The sequence below is a fragment of the Myxine glutinosa genome, chromosome 1 (assembly GCF_964187855.1).
Source record: "Myxine glutinosa chromosome 1, kmMyxGlut1.1, whole genome shotgun sequence".
Taxonomy (NCBI): domain Eukaryota; kingdom Metazoa; phylum Chordata; class Myxini; order Myxiniformes; family Myxinidae; genus Myxine; species Myxine glutinosa.
In genome coordinates, this window is record NC_136261.1 from 45,440,777 (window position 1) to 45,459,112 (window position 18,336).

Here is an 18,336-nt window from a genome sequence, read left to right on the forward strand (position 1 = left end):
TGGCAAAATAATTCAGCCAATCCCAGCTGTGATCTAATCAGGTTGAGATAATGTCATGAGGAATAGATATCTGCAACATGAAAGCTAAATGGTCAACGGTTTTTGAAATATCGCGTACACAAAAGTACATGGATGGTCACACGGACAGACGGTTTGTCGGTCAGATGGAAAAATTTAATGTCCCAGTCTCTGACCTTGTCGGAGGGGAGAGGGACAAAAAGTTTTATCAACGTTTTCCTTACTACAAAATACCTTGCTGCAATAGTTGAGAGGGTTTCTTGTAAACCAGAAAGGTATTTTGGAGTATGGAACACAATTGGTGCAGGAAGAGGTGCCACATGCCACATTTCCAGAACCACCCATGCCTGGAAAGGTTCTACATCTTCTTGTTCTTCTTGTTCTACATCTACTACATCTTCTTGTTCTACATCTTCTTCCCTGGACATCACATAATTCTGACATGGACAACATCGAGGATATGGATCGGGAGCTGTGGAGAAGACTACCTTTGCTAAGCAATATGCAAGAAAAAAAAACACCTTAAAAGACCATTTTTTCCCGCAGAGCAGGGGTTGGACTTTTTTGGGCACCGTGGTCCCCTTTTTGAAGCAATGTTTTACAGCCGGATGCCCTTCCTGCCGCCAACCCTGTTAGTCACCTCTTGTGACACGCAGGGAATTACCAGTGAACTGGTCCTCAATTTGCTGACCTCAGAGGGATGACAGGCTGGGTCAACACTCCTGGTGTGAATTCAGCGATTGACTGGGATTCAAACCCAGGATCCTAGGATCCCAGCCGGCACCCTAACCGCTAAGCCAACACCAGGATGCGCTAAGCAATATGCAAGAGTTGCAACAAAATCAACTCCATATTTTGAAAAATCTGCATCTGGCTGCCCTATAGAATATCATTAATTTGATGCCTTCTGATTTCTAGTACTAGATAATGCCAAAGGTCGTGCATGCTACCAGATACTTATCACCTCCACCATCGAAGGACGAAGGTGGATGGAGGTTATGTTTTATCCCCTGTCTGTCTGTCTGTCAGTTTGTTTCTTTGTGAACAACATATCTCAAAAAGTTGTGTACAGATTCGGACGAAATTTGTTGGAGAGGTTGGGTACGTGAAAAGGACAAAATGATTAGATTTTCATGAAGATCCGGAGCTGGATCTGGTTCTGTGAACTTTTAAGTGATTCTTCAACTTTGAGTGATGGGGCTAAAACCGATATATAGCACGATGTCTCAAAAATTTGTGGACAGAGTTTGACAAAACTTAGTGGACGAGTTGCTTGTGTGACAAGAACAAGCTGATTTGATTTTGGTTCATGTGGGATCCAGATGCGACCTATCAGTCGGATACAAAACGTAAATGGTTCAGCCTGATGGAGGTATGCGCTCCACCGAGTGACGTTCTAGTTTAATACTGCAAGAATCAGACAAATGACAAATGAGCGACGAGAGTTTTAGACTGTCTTCTGTCCAACATCTGTATGTGTGTATAAATACTAGCTCCTCTGAGAGGATTTGACCTCGGAAGCTGAAACTTTCAGGGATTAATGAGGGCACCCTGAAGTTTTTTTTCACTCATCTTGGACTTTCTTCCTTTGGGGGGTAAAGTGGGTGCAATTGGAATTATCCTAGCTATATAATCACAATGTATTTTATATGCACATAAGCAATGCGCATGTTTTTACTTTATATATAACCTGGGTTTTTTTTTTCGGGAGCGATCGAAGCAGCGGTCTGTTGCCTATACACCGCCCAAATAAAGGCATGAGTCAGAAAAACGTGTTGCACGCTTGGAACAACATCTCCCGTCGGGTGGATACTTTGCCATGGTATTAAGCGTTAATAATCATAAAGATAATAACACGATCCCCCTGGTGGCTGCCGTAGGGAGCGGAGGATTCTAGTATCCCTAATACAAGACCTCAGTTGGTCAATTTATATTCTTTACACATTTTGGATTAAATCGTTACAATGGACCAGTATGCTTATATTGTAACAGAACATGATGACAGTCATTTGAGGAAGAACAATAATTGCAAAATTTTCTTTTCAGGAATACATTGTTGTGAAAATCGAAGATTTTTCAAGTATATTGATTGGTTGGTCATGTGCGATATTCTGTCTTTTGTCTATTTGTATGCCATTCGCCGACAGGTCACAATTTTAAACCGATCTTCACGAAACTTCACCAAATGGTTGAGTTGGTCATAAGGAAGAAGCCTATTGATTTTGAGTTCAAAAGGTCAACATGTGCCAAAGGTCAACAACTTTGTGCTATTTCTAAAATCATCAATTTTTATCCGATTGACTTGAAATTTGAACAGGATTTGCATATCTGGTTACTTAATTCAACGACCAATTATTTGTGAGTTTAACATAGGCCAATAGGTCAACATAGGCCAATAGGTCAACATAGGCCAATGGTCAACAACGTGGGTGAAATTTCTAAAATCCTCAATTTTCATTCCATTGACTTTAAATTTGAACAGGATTTGCATATCTGGTTACTCAATTCAAGCACCAATTATTTTTGAGGTCTAAAGGTGAAAAGGTCAACATTGGCCAAATTTCTAAAATCCTCAATTATCATCCAATTGGCTTTAAATTTGAAGAGGACTTGCATATCTGGTCAATGAATTCAACCAGCAAGTATTTTTGAGGTCAACATTGGCCAAAAGGTAAACATGGGCCAAAAGGTCAACATAGGCCAAAATTCTAAAATCCTAAATTTTCATCCGATTGACTTGAAATTTGAAGAGAACTTGCATATCTGGTCACTGAATTCAACCACCAAGTATTCTTGAGGTCAACGTAGGCCAAAACGTCAACATAGGCCAAATTTCTAAAATCCTCAATTTTCATCCAATTGACTTGAAATTTCAAGAGGACTTGCATATCTGGTCACTGAATTCAACCACCAAGTATTTTTGAGGTCAACATCGGCAAAAAGGTCAACATCAGCAAAAAGGTCAAAATAGGCCAAAAGGTCAACATTGGCCAAATTTCTAAAATCCTCAATTTTCATCCGATTGACTTGGAATTTGAAGAGGACTTGCATATGTGGTCACTGAATTAAACCACCAATTATATTTGAGGTCAACATAGGCCAAAAGGTCAACATAGGCCACATTTCTAAAATCCTCAATTTTCATCCAATTGACTTGAAATTTGAAGAGGACTTGCATATCTGGTCACTGAATTCAACCACAAATTATATTTTAGATAAACATAGGCCAAAAGGTCAACATAGGCCGAATTTCTAAAATCACCAATTTTCATTTGATTGACTTGAAATTCTAAGAGGATTTACATATATGGTCACTGAATTCAACCACCAACTATTTTTTAGGTCAACATCGGCCAAATTTCTAAAATCCTCAATTTTCATCCAATTGACTTGAAATTTGAAGAGGACTTGGATATCTGGTCACAGAATTCAACCACCAAGTATTATTGAGGTCAACATAGGCCAAAAGGTCAACATAGGCCAAATTTCTAAAATCCTCAATTTTCATCCAATTGACTTGAAATTTGAAGAGGACTTGTATATCTGGTCACTGAATTCAACCACAAATTATATTTTAGGTGAACGTAGGCCAAAAGGTCAACATAGGCCAAAAGGTCAACATAGGCCAAATTTCTAAAATCCTCAATTTTCATCCAATTGACTTGAAATTTGAAGAGGACTTGCATATCTCGTCACTGAGTTCAACTACCAAGTATAATGAATTGATGTCAACATTGGTCAAAAGGTCAACATGGGCCACATTTCTAAAATCCTCAATTTTCATCTGATTGACTTGAAATTTGAAGAGGACTTGCATATCTGGTCACTGAATTCAACCACTTATTATATTTTTGGTAAACACAGGACAAAAGGTCAACATAGGCCAAATTTCTAAAATCACCAATTTTCATTTGATTGACTTGAACTTCTAAGAGGATTTATATATATGGTCACTGAATTCAACCACCATCTATTTTTGAGGTCAACATAGGCCAAAAGGTCAACATAGGCCAAATTTTTAATATCCTCAATTTTCATCCGATTGGCTTGAAAATTGAACAGCATTTCCACATTGAGTCACTAAATATGGAAACTAACTATTTTTGAGGTCAAAAGGTCAAAAGTCAACTCAAGGTCAACCTTCAAAAATCATCATTTTTCATCTGAAAAATCGTCACTTTTCATCCTGTTGACCCGAGCTTTGATCAAGATTGTAAATTTTAATCTTCATGAAATGGACAATTTGCTGTATCAATGGAAAAATGGGGGGTATTTTGCAAGTATCGTGCTCTGCATGACGTCTTCTTGTTTTTGTTATTGACCGTCAAACCTGTAGTTGGAAATGTCCTCTTATCAAGTCGTACGCTAGCTTCGTTGGAGGTTAGTGTAGGAGAAAATTATCATGAAGTAGAGAAGAAACTGACAACAGATTTATCAATTTGATAGGACGTCATCTGCACATACAATTGGGACAGCCCATACATTGATGAATCGCCCTTCCGATGAAACACTGGGATGACAGTTTAAATGAGCTCGGTTGGGATTTGAACCCAGGCTGGAAAGCTTAGAGGTGAGTGTGTGTACCATACATCTGGGCCATCCTGCCAACCCCTCCAACTGTATAAATCATTATAATTGAGTACGATGAACTTGCTCTGCTATTTGTCTCCTAGCTCTTCCACTCGTAAAGATTTTGTAAAAAAATAAAATAAATAAAAAGCAATGCTCTTGTGTTTTCAGTCTTCTTTATTCTTTTAAAACTCTCATACATACAGTATTATTGGAACAGTTGCAGAACTGGTGCAGACGGTCCAGTGTTTAGCGCAGAATGCAAAACGAATATTCAACTTCACAATTTATTCTTCCTACTTCAATAACACCGATTTCTTCCTATCAATCGACATCAATAAACCTGATGCATGAAGAACACAAATCACGACGGAAAACGTGCAAAGTTACATAAAAGCTTGCAGAACAGTATTAATGCTTCTAATTTGTTTACACGTCGATTATACCTCATAACATGATGGTTAAATAAATAAATTGCAACAGAAGATCTTTTCAAGAAATTGCTCAGCTGACGTCGAATGAGAGATTCTCTATATTACATTATTTATTACAAATTATACAGGAGGTGCACATCCTCAAGTGTATGGCAATTTTCCTTCTTGACAATATGCTCAGTGATTAATAATGAAATTATCATTAAAACAACCCTTAATTTTAATTTTTAAATGCCTGATATTTGATGCAGGTGTCACACCACGTGCGCTCCTTGATCTGTATAAGTGGGAGTCAAGAAGTTGTGTTTTTTTCCTAACCACGAAGGAAAATATCTGCCCAGAGAAAGTTGGTGCAGGTGTTCGACCTGTTCTTTGTGATTATAATTCTGCACAAGTTTCAATCTGATGCAAGAACTATGAGGAGATTACTGCAAAATGTGTATTTATACCTGTAACATGGAGGAAGGTCTTATGGTGTTTTGTGTCAAAGATCTGGAATTACAACCTTCATTTTAGACTTCAACAAACAGCCATGATTGTCTGTATTCAATATTTCAAATATGAAGAACACAAATCACGCAACTGCTCAAGCAAAAGTTTGTGCTTTGTCCAGATTTTACCCTGAAATCAACTTATCTGTTTGTAGTCTTTTAATTATTCTCCAAAGGGGACTCCTTAAACACAAATTATACAGCAGTGTGCGGATGGGACAGTTAGGACATTTTGATTACCAGGTAAATCCAATATTTAAATTCATAAACAATGGAATGTAAAATATGCTCGTAGCACCAAGTTCCTGTTATCTTAAGGACTCAACCGATTCATTTGGTCTTCAGGGGCTCGAGGAGAGTGCTACGATCAACGAGGATCCAAAGTGCAACAAGCAAACCCCAGTAATTCAAATGAGGAAATGTCATTGTTTGAAACTTTGATGATCAAGTTTATTCACTCCAGACTAAAGGTTTGTCTCGCTCTTAGGTTCATACGTAACTACTGAGTAGATGCCATCCATTCCACCTTCTGGAAAAAAAACAATTGACACAATAACCTTTAGAAGTGTAATCATTATGGGTTCAGCCAACAAAAGAAGAAAGATAATAATGAGATGAGTCAAAACTTGAGTACATGGGTTCACATTGAAGCTTGACATAGAAACTCAGAGAGGACTCGTGTGAATGTCCTACAAGGTTGTCCAAGATCAATTGGCAAGGCTGGTTAAACTCATAGATAAATAAAATCTTTCAAGAAAACACAAAAAATTTTGAATGAAAGAAAAATTAGCAAAACAGTATTACGCTTGAAAAGTTTCACGTAACTTCTCAAATGATTGCACAACAGATGTTGGACAGGATAGCCAGCTAAATATTGGCTACAGCAGAATTAAAATATGGTCAATACTCCTGGACGCTCACCTGGTAGAATAAAGCACTATACTACACCGACTAAAGGTATTTTAAACAGATTCACAGTATTTTAAACCAATTTCAATGGTTGCTAGAAGACAGGGCAGCATGTACAATAATACTAACGTAATCATAAGACTTTAAACAAACAAACAAAACAATACATATTTGGGGGGACCCCAATACACTACTTTTTTTTTCTTTTTTTTTTTGTATACTGAATCGAGGCTCGTGAAAGAGCTAACATTTATTTCACAAACAAATCAACCAGACAAACAAAATATACAAAAAGAGGGAGCGGAAGACAAGATGGGGAGAGAAGGGGAGAGAAGGGGAAGCACACAACCACAACATTTGAGAGCAGGGAGAAGTGTGGGAGGGAGAGGGCTTGGGGGCAGGAGGCGTGGGAAGGGGAGGGGGGGGGGGGAGGATGTAAAACATACTACCCCAGACCCCGATTTTTTAAATGCCGGGAACAAACGTTGGTACATCACAGGTGATAAACGGAAGATTGGGGTCAAGTTTCATCAGAATTGTATGTGTAGTTTCTGAGAAGAAAGCAAATACCTATTTTGGGGGGTCAAACCTGGACCTACTTTGACCCCTGGTAGACCCCCTTAAACCCCGATTTTTTTCATGCTGTGAACAAACTTGAGTTGCAACACAACAAATATCATTTTTGCCACGTTTGGCCACAATCCCATCAGCGGTTTCGGATAAGAAGTTGTAAGTGTTTACGGACTGACAGACGGACGATGCGCCATCGCCTAAGCTCCCTGCAACTACGTTCCAGGTGAGCTAAAAAAAAAAAACCATTTCAAAATTGAGGGAACTGTAATTAATGTTATCAAGTAATGATGAATAGTTATGAATCTGTCTCACCTTTTTTATTCTCCACTGGTGCTCCATTTCTTGGTGGAATATACACACTGCAGAGCACAGGAAGGAAGTAGATTTTGTGAAGGGGAAGGGGAAGTGAACAATTAAATTTACACAAAAAATTATATTTGTGTTGTGCACAACCTCTTTAAATGTATACTATACCATGCTAGTATGAATGAATGAATGATCGTTTTGAGGCCATTTTTCCCCGCTAGAGCGGGGGTTAGCCTTGCGGGCCCCATGACCTCATGGTTCCCTGTTTTGAGGCAATGTTTTTATGGCCGGATGCCCTTCCTGACGCCAACCCTTAGTCGCCTCTTACGATGCGCAGGGATACGGTGTACCTATTCTAAATCTGGGTACACACCGGGATCATTCATCCCAGCAAGCTGGTACTCAAATAATGTACAAATAAATAATGTACTCAAGCTAGTATAATGTACTATTATGTTTGTGGGTTTTTTAAAAACTAGGGCATGCCCGTACTATATATATATCTAAAATTATATCCCCCCCCTCTATTTACATGAAATGGTTTGGTCCATTCGCAAAGCCAAAGCGAACGGCTTGCGAGTACGGTGACAATCCCCCCCCTCTATTTACATGAAATGGTTTGGTCCAAAGCGAACGGCTTGCGAGTACGGTGACAATCCCCCCCCCCCTCTATTTACATGAAATGGTTTGGTCCAAAGCGAACGGCTTGCGAGTACGGTGACAATCCCCCCCCTCTATTTACATGAAATGGTTTGGTCCAAAGCGAACGGCTTGCGGAGTTTGGTAAAGAAATCGCCATAGCGTGCACAAACGCGCAGGAAAGCGAAAGAATCGCAAATTAGTTTTAATTAGTTTTAAAACATCGTTTAACGCCAACATAGTTTGCCAACGTGAAATACATGAATACGCTCTAAAATGTGCCGTCCGAGGCAGAGTCTGTTCGCCACGTTCGGCACACGTGATAGCTCGCTGCTCTCTGATTGGTTGAATCGTTTTTTGGACATAGCTCGCTAACTACTTGTCCGATTAATATGAAACCTTGAAAAGGCACATCCTCGGGTCCCCAGCAATATACCTGGCAAGTTTCAAGTATATCGGACCCGTGGTTGTCGAGAAACAGCGGTCACAGACAGACACACAGAGATTACTGGCATTATAGATAGATTATTTTGAATACATAATCGAGGCTCGTGAAAGAGCCAACATTTATCACACAAACAAATCAAACAGACAAACAAACAAAGTATATAAAAAGGGGAGCGGGAGACAAGATATAGAGGGAAGGGAAAGCACATAATCACACAGCATTTGAGAGCAGGGACATCGGGAATGTTAGGGAGGGAGAGGGCTTGGGGGGAGGCGGCGTGGGAAGGGGGGGGGGGGCGGAGGTGGGATAAGTATAAACACAAGGACACCAAGGACTTCCAGGAAAGAAGTTGGTATTTCAAAAAAGTGGATTTGGGGTGAAATTAGCGGGGGTTGAAAAGATCAAGGTTTTGGATGGGGGAAGATAAGAGATGGTGGTGAACAGCTGTTTTAAAGACCTGGAGGGAGGAGTGGGATTGAAGAGAGTGAGGGAGTTTGTTCCAGAGGTGGCAGAAAAGAGGAATGAAGGAGTGAAGGTGAGCAGAGAGTCTTGATTTTGGAAGTTTAACCATAAGAGGGTTGCAGGCAGATCTTGTGCGACCTGTAGGAATATTTGGGGGACAGTGCCCAGAGAGAGCTGGAGGAGCAAGGCCGGAGAGGAGTCGGTAGAAGACAGAAAGACCACCAACCTGCCTGCGGTGAGTAAGTGAAAGGCCCTCGGAGTTAGCTTCATTGCGGGAGATTCCAATGATTCTGAACGCTTTGGTTTCAACAGCGTGAAGACGAGCTAGGTGTGAGGCAGGAGCACCAGCCCAGAGGGGAGAGCAGTATTCCATTGAGCTGCGGATGAAAGCCTTGTATGTGGTGAGGAGCTCAGGTGTGCCAAGGAAGGACTTCGCACGACGGAGGATGCCCAGTCGGCGACTGGGTTTGGAGGCCAGATTTGAAATGTGGTTTTCCCAGGAAAGATCATGGCAGATAGTGAGACCCAAAAGCATGAGTGACAGAACTTCTTGGAGAGGATTATTCAGAAAGTGGATGGGAGGGTTGTCCAGTCGGTCTTTTCGGAGAGACATCGTAAGAGTGTGAGATTTGTCAGGATTGAAAGACATGTTCCACTTGTTTGCCCAGTCTGTGATTTTGTCCTGGTCTGCAGAGAGTGAGGAGGCTGCAGACTGCCAATCTGATGGATGAGGAATGGAGCGGCAGAGAGTGGAGTCATCAGCAAAGAGATAGACAGGATTTTCAAGAGAGTCGGAGAGATCCATTGATGAAGACCAGAAAAAGCACAAGGCCCAGAACATTGCCTTGGGGAAGTACAGCCTGAATAGGAAGAGGAGATGAGAGAAACCCATTCAGGGCCACACGTTGACTACGACTAGAGAGGAAGTGCGTCAGCCATGCGTGGAGATTTCCATGGATACCAAAGGAGGAGGGTTTGGTGAGCAGAGCGGGGTGCCAGACCGTATCGAAGGCATGTGATATGTCGAGGGAGACAGGTCTAATTTCCTGTTTGGCATTGAGGACCTCCATCCATTGTTGAGACAGCAGAAGCAGCATGTCCAGAGTAGAGTGACCTGGTCTGAAACCAAATTGATGATCAGAGATCAAGCCATTGGAGAAGAGGAAAGATTTCATATCCGAAGCAATGATGGATTCCATGACTTTGCTGAAAATTGGGAGAAGGCTGATTGGTCTGTAGTTGCTAGGATCTGTTTTTGCACCTTTTTTGTGTAAAGCGGTGATGTTGGCTGATGTCCAAGCAGATGGCAGATGACCTTGAGCAAAAGAGAGGGTGAAGAGAATAGAGAGAGGGAGTAAAAGAGCAGAAGAACAGGATTTTAGGACCCGTGGGCTGATGCCGTCAGGTCCAGTTGCAGAATCAGAGTCGAGGGTTGACAGAAACTTTTCCACCTTGTCAGGAGAAAATGACACAGAGTCCAGGAGCAGCTGGGTATGACTGGGTACGGTGGGTACAGAGAGGGATGGGTTTGGGACACAAGATTTAGAGGCAAACACAGAGTTGAGGCATTCAGCTTTTTTACATGTGGAGTCAGCTGTGTAGCCGTTTGAGGTAAGGGAGGGGATGGAGGGGGAACAAACACCAGAAACAGATTTGACGAGACGCCACCAGGATTTGGAAGAGGAAGACAGATAAGAGAGTTCGGTCTTGAAAATGGAGAGATATTGTTTCCTGGCTCTCCTGAGGGTGGACACACTTGTTTTGGGCTTTGTGAAAGGAAATTAGATTTCCTTCCATTGGATTTGCTTTTCAGGAGACAAAGGCAAGTTGTTTCTGGGCAACAGCCTCACCACAAGATTCTGTGTACCATGGATGGGAGGAAGGGTATGACAACTGAAGACGAGATGGGATAAATCTGTGCATGCGAGAGAGCAATTTACTTTGGAAGAATTCCCAGGATGAGTTGATGTCAGAGGTGGTAGAGATGGGAGACCAGTCCAGATGATTGATGGCTGCTTGAAGACCGTGCCAGTTGGCCTGAGTGAAATGCCAGACTCGTCGCCGCTGAGGAGGCTCCCTGAGAATGGTCAGAGAGATGTCCACTTTAACAAGCACGTGATCAGATGAGCCAATTGGAGCAGAAGAAGAGCAGCAGACATTTTCAGGGAAGTTAGTCATAACCAAGTCCAGAAGAGAAGATGCTCCGTTGACTGAGATCCGGGTTGGGAAATTGACAGATTGTGTCAGTCCCAGTGAGTCGCAGAAGTCCTTTGCTGAGGAGCCATGGCTGGTGAGAGTGGTACCCACACCCAGCCAACTGGCATGGTGACAATTGAAATCACCACATATGAGGAAAAGAGAGTTGGGATGGGTATATAGAAGTTGGTCCATATTATCAGACAGCGAGATGTAGATGGAGTCATCACTGTTTGGTGGACGGTACAACACACATATGAACAAGAGGTGGGAGCGAAGGGGAAGCCGTAGCCAGAGGTATTCCTGGGGGTGAGGTGGAGAGAGGGCTGTGCAGGGCGAGTGAGAAAGAGAGTTTTTGATAAAGATAGCAACCCCACCTCCAGGACGAGGCTCAGGTCTATCATACCGGAGGAGGGAGTAACCCGGGAGAGATACTAAGGAATCAGAGACATCATGAAGGAGGAAAGTTTCTGTTAAGCAGATGACGTCTGGTTTGTCAGAAGCAACCTGTATGGAGAGATCAGTTAAGTTTGAACGAAGGCCCTGGATGTTTGAGGTCCATACCGTTAATGAAGAGGAAGGGAGAGCATCGGATTCAGAACAGGGGGGAGGAGGGGTAGGTTAAGATGTGGAAAAGGAGGAAGAGGTAGGGAGACCTGTTGAAAGTGTGTCAGAGATTTCAGAATAGCTCGGAGAAAGGGAAGGATGGGGCGGACAAAAGGTTTGATGGTGATTGGGTGAGGCACAATGAGGTGTTATTTGAGGAGGGGGAAGAGCGAGGCAGAAGGTTGGGGGAGATGGAGGTGAGAGTTGGAAGGGGGAACAAGTGGGGAGGATGCTTTGAGGAGGAAGGGTGAGAGGGGGGAAATGGAGAAGAAATGAGCGTGGGGAGATTTGAAGGGGAGGGGTTAGGGGGGAGTTTAGGAGGGAAGGGACAAGGGGAGGGATTTGAAAGGGATGGGAGATTTGGAGGGGAGGGGTGAGTCTAGGAGGGGAGGGGCGAGGAGGAGTCTTGGAGGGGAAGGGTGTGGGGGGAGTTTAGGAGGGAAGGGGCAAGGGGGGAGATTTGAAAGGGATGGGTGATGGGGAGGATTTGGAGGGGAGGGGCAAGGGGGAAGATTTGAAAGGGATGGGTGATGGGAAAGATTTGGAGGGGAGGGGTGATAGAGAAGTTTTGGAGGGGAGGGGTGATGGGGAAGATTTGGAGGGAAGGGATGAGATTGCATTTTGGAAAGTGTACGATTAATGGGAAACGAACATTTATTGCAAAATGAGTTTCTTGTGACCTTTGAGTTGAAAATACGTTTAAGGACGCTGGAGCGGGGGTGGAGTGCACGTGAGTTTAGGGAATGTATGAAAGAGGCACTGTGAGTAAGAGATGAGTAAGAGATGAGGTGAGTAAGAGATGGAATTTTTTTTTGGGATGAATAGATTTGGTGAGCAAGTCGAAAGCAACCTTTTAAAGAAGAAGAAGAAAAAGGTGTTATATTATACGACAGAATACAGTACTTCAGGGGAAAGTTTAAACATTTTAAAGTTTAACAGTGAAAACTATCTGAGGAAATGGGGGAGAAACACGTGGTTGAAGAACGAACGAACGGATAAGAACAACGAATAAACGAATAAGAACAACGAATAAGAACAGAGAAGGAAATGTTTTTTTGGTGCATGGTGATGACATTTGGGTAGGTGATGACATACCCTATTACAGATAGGATTGTGCAGTATTAGCATGGGCCGTGTGCGAGTAGGAAGCCCATGTCGATGTAGGGAAAGCAGGGAAATAGTTAGCTTAAGAGTGTTTATGTGGTGATATGGAGGGTGGTTTTGTGTTAGTTAAATAGGGCTTAAGGATAATTCCCAGTATGTAATTGCCTCCTGTGATTTTCCCTTATGTTTTTACATTCACTCGGCCAGCCATGCAATCAGCTCCATTGACCACAACAACCGACATAGTGCCGAACATTCCCGATGGGACAATTAAACCCCGCCTCTAAAGGTTCGTAACTGACAGGCAAATAACCCCGGCCCACCAACTGACTAAGGAACAAGGCCACACCCCCAGAGTGGGGAGAGGGAGTGGAAACTATGGTGACCGGCAGACCACGCCCCGAGCTTCGTCATTCATCGAGCAAGACTGTTCAACTGCTAACATTCACCTATAGAAGTTTGGGATGCCATGACTACTTTTGAAAAGAGCAGCTAATATGATAAAGCTCTGAATTCCAGCTCTGATCAATGGCAGGTGAATTGCTACACCTTTGTAAATGGAGCAACTAGTAACCAGGCATATGCGAGAATACCGCACTTCAAATTATTATTCACTAATCTCCAGTAGCCTGGTCTGTTAGGGGGATTTTAAGGGGGGATTGTGCAAATTTGTCTACAAGCATGAAACTTGGCACACTTGTAGTTTGTGACCTGCTGAATTCAAATCTGCCGGGAGCCAAAGCCAATTCTCAATGGGAGCGCCATATTTGACACTTCAAAATGGCCGCCACTCAAAAACTGACTTTTCCGTTACTAGCCAACCAAAAGTCACATAATTACAATTAAAAGCACTTTTCTAGGGTTTTGGACCTCACTGATTCTAAATCTTATGTCTGTTTGACAGTAGCCTTGACAGGAAATTTTACATTTTTTTTATTTTTATGTTTGACAATTTTTTTAAATTTTAATTTTTTTATTTAAATTTTTTTATTTTTATTTTATTTCATGAACATGGGATTGTGAGTTCTGGACCTTTGAGCCCAGATCTCTAGAGACTCAGGTGGTCCCTCAACACCAGAGCAGTAATTGGAGTATGACTTCTGTCTGACGAGATACAGACCCATGACAGAGACCTGGTGAGCATAGCGAGTGCGCTTTATATGATGCTCATGAAGCACAGACTGGGCACGGCCAGATGTGAGGACCTGGGCCTGAGTAAGAATGTTGCTCAACCCAGAGTCCCGCAGCAACTTACCAATCATCTGGTGCATTTTGTCCTCTATGTGTAGAGCGCCCATCATCAGGACCAGCTTATCTTCCCCCATTGTGTCAGGGAATGACCACTGCAGCTGCTTAGCGATGGCATACAGAGGCTGGTCACCACCAAGCACAGGAGGTTGACCAGGGTTGAGGGCCTCTGTGCCTTGCATTGTGAGATGCATTGCATGTTTCATCATAGAAGGTGTGGCTGCTTTGTCAGGGAACAGAGGTAGAACCCCTATCAATGCCTTAGGCTTCGCAGAGTCATCACTCATGAGTCGGGAGTTGTAGCCTGACCAGGTGATGACTTCACCTTCTGGCAATGTGTCCTGTTTCAGCACTGTGGACACATGTGCCATCCAGGACTCATCCTTGAATTTGGCTCCATGTAGCAGATTATGAGATGGCCGAGAATTGAGATCTGGAGTACATGGTACATGCAAATCATTGCTTGAGAATTCAGCTGGCTGAACCACTGTGTAGGATTCAGGAAGTTGTGGTACAGTAGTGTCTGTAGGATCCAGCTCGATAGAGGGTCGCTGTACTCCTTGGTTGTCCCAAGACAGGTGGTTTGTCACGCTGATTGCTGTCCCATGGAACTCATCATGGGAGAAGTTACCTTGGTTGCTGCTATCCAAGTTGTCTACATCAAAGGTCACGGAGACCCCACTACGGATGTTTGTGGGCAGCACAACTCTATCCTGGACAAACTGTTTGACGTGTGCTCGTGCCATGGATCACCTGATCTCCAAGACACGACTGTAAGACACAGAAACCCCAAAGGCATTGGCATTATTGATCTCTTTCTTCCGCCTACCCTCACCATGCAGCTTGAGGCCCTGGTACAAAGGGAAAGGGGTCTCATGTTCTTTGTTGTGACGGATGTTGCTGGACTTTGTGGCATGATGTGAACCACTGCAGGTATTATAAATAATCTGCTGGGCAATGGCGCTTGCAACTCTTGCCCTGCCTTGTACCTGCGCCTGCAACTCCTCATTGCTCTGTTCACGCAAGATTGAGGGGCCCTGGAGCAGGATGTTGAGGAAGCTTCTCAGCTGTCCAGGGATGGGAGATGTCAGGGAATCAGAGGCAAAAGAACCAGTAAATGGTTCTTGCCTCTGGAGACAGCATTTCCGAAGTATTACTGCTGCTCACATCAACAACAAAGCATCATCCTGACCTATCTGGGACTTATGGGCTTCAGCTATTAGATCTCCAACGTTCTGGTTGCTAGAGATATAGACTTCCTTGCCCTGGGAGAACTCTGTCGACTCAGGAAGCAGCTTCAGAAGATACTCCTTGAACCGTGTGGCATGTGGTTCCCTGGTATCAGAACAGGGAATTCCCTGTTGCTCCACAAGTGTTCTATATAACTGTCGCAAAGCAGACAGTTTGAAGACTGAGTCAGAGTCCTCGACTAAAGCAACAATTTGCGCAATGGCAACTGAATTGAAGTGAGGGGCAGGAGGACCTGCAGATGATCTGCGATCCTCAGCACGAGCTGAGTCTCTCAGGTGCAAGTAACACTGTACATGATAGTAAGTGTCACCAGCGTGGGCATCAGCTGCGTGGGCAATCAGTTTGCCCAGAAGATTGAAATTGTTGGTGCTCTGAGCCCAGGTCTTTAAGTTTGTGTCTACATTAAATGTTTCAACTTTACGTAGATTCTTTTGGTCCTGTCCCTCACATATTATGCAACAAGGAGACTTCTGAGGAGCAGAAGACACTGCAAAACTGGACCGTAGTTTCTTAGGTGAGTTTTGGTCACTAGAATCCTCTTTTTCAGTGAACCTTCTCAGGCGAGAGTTACTGCAGTAGGTTCTGCAAACTTTGTGATATTTGGCATTGTGTGTCTGAAGCGTCTTAGCAATGCCCTGGCCCTCATCAAGCTGAGCCCATGACACTTTCAAACAAGAAGGCATGACACCAATGGCTTTAAAACCATTCAGATCTTTCTCAATTGAAGCAAGGCCCTCTTCCGTTGGCGTCTGCAACCGTTCATCCTTTTCTTCTTGGCAGACACAGCAAAGCTCCCAGTTGATGGCATCCATCCTTGCCATCCACCACCAGTACAGCTAGGACTTCTATTCTCTATTCTTCTATTCTATTCTTCTATTCCCACAGGAGAACGACAGGCACCTGAAATAAAATAAATAAAATAACATTAAAATTAAAAAATTAAAATTTAAAAAAATTGGCAAACATAAAAAAAAAAAAAAAGTTAAATTTCCTGTCAAGGCTACTGTCAAACAGACATCCGATTTAGAATCAGTGAGGTCCAAAACCCTAGAAAAGTGCTTTTAATTGTAATTATGCGACTTTTGGTTGGCTAGTAACGGAAAAGTCAGTTTTTGAGTGGCGGCCATTTTGAAGTGTCAAATATGGCGCTCCCATTGAGAATTGGCTTTGGCTCCCGGCAGATTTGAATTCAGCATGTCAAAAACTACAAGTGTGCCAAATGTCATGCTTGTAGACAAATCTGCACAATTTTTCCCCTAACAGACCAGACTACAGGGTTATCTCCAGAATGAGAAGCGGAAAGAAGAAGAAAGATTGGAAAAGCAATGGATGCTGTTCAAGTATGGAAGATGTGATCTCATGAGAAAAGTTTTCATGTGAAAGAATCGACAATACAAAGTAGAATGAAAACATAAGACATTTTCTTTGGATAAGATTGTCAAATATGCCGAAGACGTCCGGGAAATCTAAAGCAACAATGCTACACCAGACTCATCAGTCCTAAATATGATCATTTGGGTAAATATCCTTTTAAATATTTGTTTTTCACTTTTTATACAATAATTCACAAACATCTGTTGTTGTTTTTTTTTTAGAACAATCCACATCACGAGTGGATTGTTCTCAAACTTTGGTCAAAACATCACAAATAATGAGTGAGAGGGAAGTGGTTACCTTGCATACGTAAGTTCGGTATCTGGTTCGAGGTTGCCTGGAAAACAGGAGGTAAAGATCACAGTATTAGTGTGTCAGGCATGTCAGGAAATAACTTTACACCTGTAGTTTACATGTACCAGAGTGTATCACTGATGCAGATTATTTCAATATAGAGAGTACCGAACACAAGGAAAACACAATTGAACACATATGGTTCATCTGCTACATTCATTGTACGGTATTTCAATATCAGTGACATTGGTTGTTGTTTTGTCGTTGTTGTTGTCCATGGAAACTAGCCAAGCGACCCTTCAACAGAGAATACTCGAGAAGGTTGCAGTAAAAGGGAATGTTTATATTGACTGTAGAATTGTCCACCACAGATACACTTTCTCATCGTACTATTTGGCTGCGTTCCAATGGGTTCAAGTCATTCTGGTGTTGAAGTATTCAAACCTTTGTGAAAACCATTGTGAGAAACTGGTTCAAAAATTCAGGATATGGGGGGAAAATATTGTCCAAGAAAAGCCATAACTCTGGGTAGGCTTGGGTACCCAAAATTTTGGTCAAACCTACGAAACACTTCACAGTCTATGAATTTCACTTTGGGTTATTTAAGACGTGCATATCAATGTTATATCAATGTTCAATGTTCAGGGTCTTATCAATGTTCAATGTTCAGGGTCATAGCAATGTTATATCAATGTTCAATGTTCAGGGTCATATCAATGTTATATCAATGTTCAATGTTCAATGTTCAGGGTCATATCAATGTTATATCAATGTTCAATGTTCAGGGTCATATCAATGTTATATCAATGTTCAATGTTCAGGGTCATATCAATGTTATATCAATGTTCAATGTTCAGGGTCTTATCAATGTTCAATGTTCAGGGTCATATCAATGTTCAATGTTCAGGGTCATATCAATGTTATATCAATGTTCAATGTTCAGGGTCATATCAATGTTATATCAATGTTCAATGTTCAGGGTCATATCAATGTTATATCAATGTTCAGGGTCTTATCAATGTTCAATGTTCAGGGTCTTATCAATGTTCAATGTTCAGGGTCATATCAATGTTATATCAATGTTCAATGTTCAGGGTCATATCAATGTTATATCAATGTTCAATGTTCAGGGTCTTATCAATGTTCAATGTTCAGGGTCATATCAATGTTCAGGGTCATATCAATGTTATATCAATGTTCAATGTTCAGGGTCATATCAATGTTCAATGTTCAGGGTCATATCAATGTTCAGAAATATAGTACAAACTTACCTCTGAACTTTATTAGTATATTATTAAAATTGATTAATTAACTGTAGGATGTAAAACATAATGAACACCCCTTTAAAGTAAAAAAGGGGTCTCGAGACTGCATTGAGAAATTGGCACACAGTATTTTACATCAATTTTACATT

General features: G+C 42.2%; 1 protein-coding gene across 1 annotated transcript in view; it reads right to left on the reverse strand.

Moving 5' to 3' along the window:
• Positions 1–4,746: 4,746 nt before the first annotated feature.
• The window catches only part of LOC137423441 (uncharacterized), a 419,740-nt gene continuing 406,150 nt past the window's right edge, over positions 4,747–18,336 (reverse strand). Inside the window, exons 7-9 of the mRNA XM_068110625.2 lie at positions 16,929–16,965; positions 7,307–7,353; positions 4,747–6,041 (exon numbers count right to left, since the gene is read on the reverse strand). Of these exons, the coding sequence (XP_067966726.2) occupies positions 5,977–6,041; positions 7,307–7,353; positions 16,929–16,965 (149 nt within the window). The 3' untranslated portion in view covers positions 4,747–5,976. The remainder of the gene's footprint in view (positions 6,042–7,306; positions 7,354–16,928; positions 16,966–18,336) is intronic.